Genomic DNA, 6,100 nt, shown 5'->3' on the forward strand with positions numbered 1-6,100 from the left:
GAAAAAAGGATTTTTTTTACATTTTTAAAAATATTCACAATTTCAAAATTAGTTTAAAATTTGAAAATATGTTTAAATTTCAAAAAATGTTCAGAGTTTCAAATTTCATTTAAATTTTCAAAGAATGTTTAGAATATCAATTTTTTTTAGATTTTCAATAAAAGTTCAAAAAATTAAAATATGTTAAATTTATGTTCAAGTTTATTCAATTTTGTTCACCATTAACACAAATTATCGGAATTCAAAATTGTTCAGCATATCTAAACACATGCAGGCTGCCAAATAAAGTATCAGTTCAGCATGTCTCAGCGCATGCAAGCTGCCATACAAAGTCTCAGTTCAACATGTTTCAACGCATACACCGTTGCAAAACAACAGCAAATGCATGGATTCAGCATATCTATACTCAGCATGTACGAGAGGAAAACAATTAGGCTAGATCCATAGTTCATACATGCTACCAAACACACCCATAATAATTTGATTAGGTCCGATCATTTCCTCAACTTCTCATTTTTAAAGAGTTAAGATCTGGAAGAGCATTTGAGAGAAGTTATAGGACATTTTCGGTTAGATATATGTCCTTACAGGGCGATGATATCTGGCCGGACATCTCTACAGGCGATGGTATCGTGCTCTATCCCATATGTACGTCAAAGTTGCAGCTGACGCTGAGGCGTACTGTCCAGAAAAATAAAAGTTGCAGTTGAGGAGTCTGGGCCACGGGCGCTCCTATCAACGGCTGCTCAGTTGATGCGCCCACAAGAGCACTCCATTGTGCTTGTGCATGCATGCATGCATGTTGCGCAAAGAGTTGCACCCCGTGCCCGGCTCTGCAATTTGCAGTCTTCTGGCTTTGGTTCTAGTGCTGCACGCCTGCACCCACCAACACCACGGCTATAAATACGTGCGCGTCCCAGGACCGTTCTCGTGCTCACGCTTTCGTATAGGCATACGTATATAGACATCGACTGCACGTCGCAAGCAGCTGGAGCTGGCGACGTCTGCGGAGGCATGGCAGCGAGCGCTAGAGCCCTTGTCGCCGCGGCTTCGGCCGTGCTCGCGGTCGCTGTATTGCTCGCCTCGCCGCCGGTGCTGCTGCCGGCCGCCGCCGCGGAGGAGGGGTGCACGCGGCGGCCGGTGGTGTTCGCGTTCGGCGACTCCAACACGGACACGGGCGGCGCCGCGGCGGCGCTCGGGAGCTATTTCCCGCTCCCGGAGGGCCGCGCCCATTTCCGCCGCTCCACCGGACGGCTCTGCGACGGCCGCCTCGTCATCGACTACCTCTGTAAGTTGCACACGCAAATCCATTGTTGCCGCCGCCTCCACGTTGGCTGTGCACTCTGCTCAAGTAGTAACTGCTCCACCTGACGCACAAAAATCATAGTAAAAAAAAAATTACTCAGATGCGCCTGGCCATAGTAATCCTAAATCTTACTATGCGTATACTTTCATGAGACTTTGTCATTGCTCAGTTGGGCGACAGTAAGATGCCGTCCTTTTCGCGGTTTCCTCTTCTCCACAACCACAACATGCAGCCGTAGTGCTGTCATGCTCTACCTTCCGTGTTCTTGTCAGTTGATCTTCTCGATTTGTTTCCGGATAAATTGGTGGCTAGAAAGCATGATTAGTGCGCAGTAGCAACTACAGACTATTAAGTGGCGGCGGCTGAAATTATGCATCTCTGATATGACAAGCGCGCATGCATGCACGGCCCATCCCAAGGAATCGACAAGTGCGCGACGACAGATTCCCACCCAAATCCTGGCTCATATCATATGGCATGGTGTTGGTGGTGGTGCTAGTGCTTCTATCTTAAAAAGTTGAGCATGCTGTAAGAAGCACTCGCGTGAATTGGTTGGTGGTCAAGTGCTGCCCCGCGATCGCATCAGAGTGTTGGAGCGGTAGCATGAAAGCAACTGTGCACCTTCGGGACGGCACGCCAGTCTATTTCCTGCTCGATCAGTTCTTTGGGGGCACGCACTCGTTTTGTGTAGGTGATGGTATAAAAAGCATTGGTCATCGCGCGTCTTTTTTGTTTGTTTTCGTTTAGGCACTGTAGCACCTTGAGAGATAGACTTAGTGCCCGTCCGGAACCTCTTCAAGTATCACAACTCCGCTCCACACGAGTTTGAGCAATTCCGTGCGATTGTGCCGTCGCTCCCTCTGCTCCGGAAGCTGCGGTTGTGGAGCGAAGAGGATCCGAACAGGTCCCTAATTTGAATTAAAACCATGACATTTATTTCCGAACAGAGGGAGTAGATATGGAAACGGTTTTGCTTAAACACTTTTAGATATGAGATAATTATTGCACATCTAAGTCCTATATCATTGATCTTACGTGAAGATTCGTGTAGATATTTTTTTTATACTTGATTTAATCATTTAGATGTGCAATAATTATGTCACATCTAGATGCATGTATCTTAGACACACTCGAAAATGGTTTTGCTAAAATACTTCTAGACATACAAAAACATCTGGTCTTTGAACAACACGATATCAAGACCTAGTCAAAACATTAAAAATACACACCAGCAAAGAGATTTGCAAAAGGTGAATAAACACAAAGATGACTGACACGAACCAATGCAACAAACAGGCAACAATAACACCGTTGTCCTCAAGAACACATGGACGAGCAGAATGATTCTCCGAAAGCAACACCTTAGAGGTAAACAATGCCCAACAATGACGTAGGTCATAGAGAACTTCAGGTTAAGTGGACACATGTAGCATTGTAGCTGTTAGCTTAACTGCCCCCCAAAACTTCATCGGCGCCTTGCCGTTGAACCTGCGTACAACGATAGCTGGCATGTCGCCGCCGTCATCTGCCTTTAGATTGCCCAATTTGTTGTCGTGTTTGTTGAAATATATTGTCTGTCGTTCTTTATCAGTTTAGACTTTTAGAGTAACTGACTGATGCATAAATTCAATATGATATTAGAGACAAGAGGTCTTTAGTTTAATAAGACCCTACCAACATTGTATTAAAATAAAAAATTCTGCGGGCTACATCAATGCCATGTCTAAGAACTAAATAAGCCTAGACGTGAGGCGCAGTGTTGAAATATATTACCCGCTTTTCTTCATCAGTTCGGATTTTTAAAGCAACTGGCTCAAGCATGAATTCAATAGTGCTAGCGGCTAGGGTTCATGTCTTCCTGCCGCTCAGTCGCTCCCGACTGAGTATGTGTGTTGTTGAGCCGCCATGGGTGGAGACGGGGACAAGAGGGTGGGGGGTTGGTGGCCAGCTAGGGCAAGGCCCTCCTCAAGAAGTTGAATTTTGTTGTTGAAACCAGGTGAACAGTAGTTTAAAGAAAAAAAATCCTATAGGCCCCCTCCCCTCCCTCAACATTAGGATTTCAGCGATCCTGCCTCGGCCACTGAGTCACACCAAAATGATAAGGTTTTCTTACCAGTTTTGTCAAGGTAGTCTGCAACGGTAACAGTGGTTTTCTTCTTACTGATTCACCACCATGCAAAATCTGGTCTTCTCGTAGCACGCTGTTTGGCAGTGCCTTGATAATTAATTACTGCGTGCGTGGGCGAACGTGCAGGTGAGAGCCTGAACATGAGCTACCTGAGCCCGTACATGGAGGCGCTGGGCTCCGACTTCAGCAACGGCGCCAACTTCGCCATCGCCGGCTCGGGCACCATGCCGCGTGACAGGCCCTTTGCTCTCCACGTCCAGGTGCAGCAGTTCATCCACTTCAAGCAGCGCTCCCTCCAGCTCATCAGCCATGGTCCTCGAGTCTCCTTGATTCATACTACTTCAGCACTAGTCAGCACAAAATTCAAGGGTCGTGTGTGTGCCTGCCTGACAGATCTAGTGCTAGTTGCTTTGCAGGCGAGACGGCTCCGGTGGACGCCGACGGTTTCCGGAACGCGCTGTACCTCGTCGACATAGGGCAGAACGACCTCTCCGGAGCCTTTTCTAGCAGGCTGGCCTACGACGACGTTATCCATCAGAGGATCCCGGCCATACTATCTGAGATACAGGATGCCATTGTGGTACTGCAAACTGATTAATTCCCAAATCCCATTGCTCAATTTCTTCTTTTGCCTCTGGTGCTAAAACCCTAGTAAAGCCTAAAACCACACTTCATCTAATCATGTCTGTTCATGGCATGCAGACTCTGTACTACAATGGAGCCAAGAACTTCTGGGTCCATGGCACCGGCCCGCTGGGCTGCCTGCCCGAGAAGCTCGCCGAGCCCAGGGGCGACGACGAAGGGGGCGATCTAGACGACGGCGGCTGCCTCAGAACGCTCAACAACGCTTCCTACGAGTTCAACGACCAGCTCTGCACCGTCTGCAACAAGCTCACGTCGCAGCTCAAAGGCGCCACCATCGTGTACACCGACGTCCTGTCCATCAAGCACGACCTCATCGCCAACCACAGCGGCTACGGTGAGTCGATCGTTCAGCAATCCTATCCATCAACCTGGAGACAACTGCATGCATCCTCTGTCTTTTTTACGGGGCCGCTGGTGTCTCAGGGTTTGAGGAGCCTCTCATGGCGTGCTGCGGCTACGGCGGGCCGCCTTACAACTACAACGCCAGCGTGAGCTGCCTCGGCGCCGGCTACCGGGTGTGCGAGGACGGCTCCAAGTTCGTCAGCTGGGACGGAGTGCACTACACCAACGCCGCGAACGCCGTCGTCGCGGCAAAGATTCTCTCGGCGGAGTTCTCGACTCCCAGTGTGCCCTTCGGCTACTTCTGCAAGACATGACGGATGCTACGTGCCATTAGATCGAATCAGACATATACGAGCCGCCGATTTGGTCTGATTTGAGTTTGAAGGACTCCGAGCGTTGTAATAGTTGAGACGCATAGCCTAGGGCAATTGGCAATGAATGATGAATCGACCTAGCTAGCATTAAGAACGTATACATGGACGTTGAATTGCGCTTCCAAAAAATGTTACTGCTACTTTCACATTTTCACAGGTATTAATAAGTGACATTATAGGCCCTAGCATGGTCTCTTTTTATTTTCCGGGAAACTCTCACATTGCCCCTCCCACACCGGAGCAAAACAACAACCACCGTCGATGAAGAAAAGGTTAGATTAAAAATATCCAACCAGAAGACACATCAACAAAGACAAACAAAGATCGGATCCAAGCAGATCCACCAAAGATAACCATTGATCGAATCCGTGAGATCCGCCGCAGACACACCTCCACACGTCCTCCGACGATGTTAGGCGCGTCACCAGGACGGAGGCTAGGCGGGAAGAACTTTATTCCAACTTTAGGGAGCCGTCGTCGTCTTGTCTTCCTGAACAGAAGACAAACACTAACAAAACTTGAAGAAGCACTTAAAAACGGAGCCCTTCCATCAGCAAGGGCCGGGATCCACCGCTCATCCATGGCCATAAGGCCACATGAGACGTGGCAAATTGCCCCGCTGCCAACGGGAGCCAAAAACCCTAGCATGGTCTATAACTTGCCCATCATCGATTTAGCTTTGGGGTTTTGTTTATTTTTTCTCTACCGAGTCATCATGATTTTAGTCTTAATTAGTCTTCCTGATTTTGGTCCTCTCTGTCTGCACGTTGATGTCATCATAATCATGCACATGCCGACCCTTGATGTTACATCAGGATGGAAATGGGCCCGCCGGACCTGGCCTTGGACCCGGCCCCTATGGCCCCAGGGCCAATTTGTGAGGTCACGGGTCAACCCATATAAATAATAGTCAGTGTCTTTGTTTGCCCCATGGGTGTTTCGGGTCTACCTAAATTCTTACTTTACATTTCTTTATGGACGAATGAGATATTAAAATTGGTCACGGTTTACTGGAATTTGACTAGTGTAAGAATTAATAAGATTTCTAATACATGGTTAACTTAAAAAATCAAGTCATTTGCTTGTGATTTTGTAAATGCACATCTTGCTGAAACATATCAAGACTATTTTTTTCATATACATGAGCATTTGTCAGAAATTATATGACACACTGCCTCGTAAAATCGGGTCATACGACAACGCCGACATAACAAAGATTGCAACTATTGTGAGATATAATACTCTATGGTGGGTCGACCAGGCTGACCCAGAGGGTCACCCGGTGTCAGCTCTGTTGACCCAAAT

At 47.6% G+C, this 6,100-nt stretch overlaps 1 protein-coding gene across 1 annotated transcript; it reads left to right on the forward strand.

Annotated features, from left to right (window-relative positions):
• The first annotated feature begins 926 nt into the window (after positions 1-926).
• Positions 927-4,996, forward strand: LOC123427712 (GDSL esterase/lipase At1g09390-like). Its single transcript, XM_045111822.1, has 5 exons — positions 927-1,288; positions 3,561-3,746; positions 3,851-4,014; positions 4,137-4,413; positions 4,503-4,996. Exons 1-5 carry the CDS (start codon positions 1,015-1,017, stop codon positions 4,733-4,735), a joined length of 1,134 nt encoding a protein of 377 aa, XP_044967757.1. The 5' UTR covers positions 927-1,014; the 3' UTR covers positions 4,736-4,996.
• Positions 4,997-6,100: the final 1,104 nt, after the last annotated feature.

The sequence above is a fragment of the Hordeum vulgare genome, chromosome 2H (assembly GCF_904849725.1).
Source record: "Hordeum vulgare subsp. vulgare chromosome 2H, MorexV3_pseudomolecules_assembly, whole genome shotgun sequence".
Taxonomy (NCBI): domain Eukaryota; kingdom Viridiplantae; phylum Streptophyta; class Magnoliopsida; order Poales; family Poaceae; genus Hordeum; species Hordeum vulgare.

Coding starts and splice junctions, on each gene's coding strand:
- LOC123427712 (XM_045111822.1), top strand. CDS start 1,015: ATGGCAGCGAGCGCTAGAGCCCTTGTCGCCGCGGCTTCGGCCGTGCTC. Junction 3,747..3,850: donor CCTCCAGCTCATCAGCCATG/GTCCTCGAGTCT, acceptor GTTGCTTTGCAG/GCGAGACGGCTCCGGTGGAC. Junction 4,015..4,136: donor AGATACAGGATGCCATTGTG/GTACTGCAAACT, acceptor CATGGCATGCAG/ACTCTGTACTACAATGGAGC.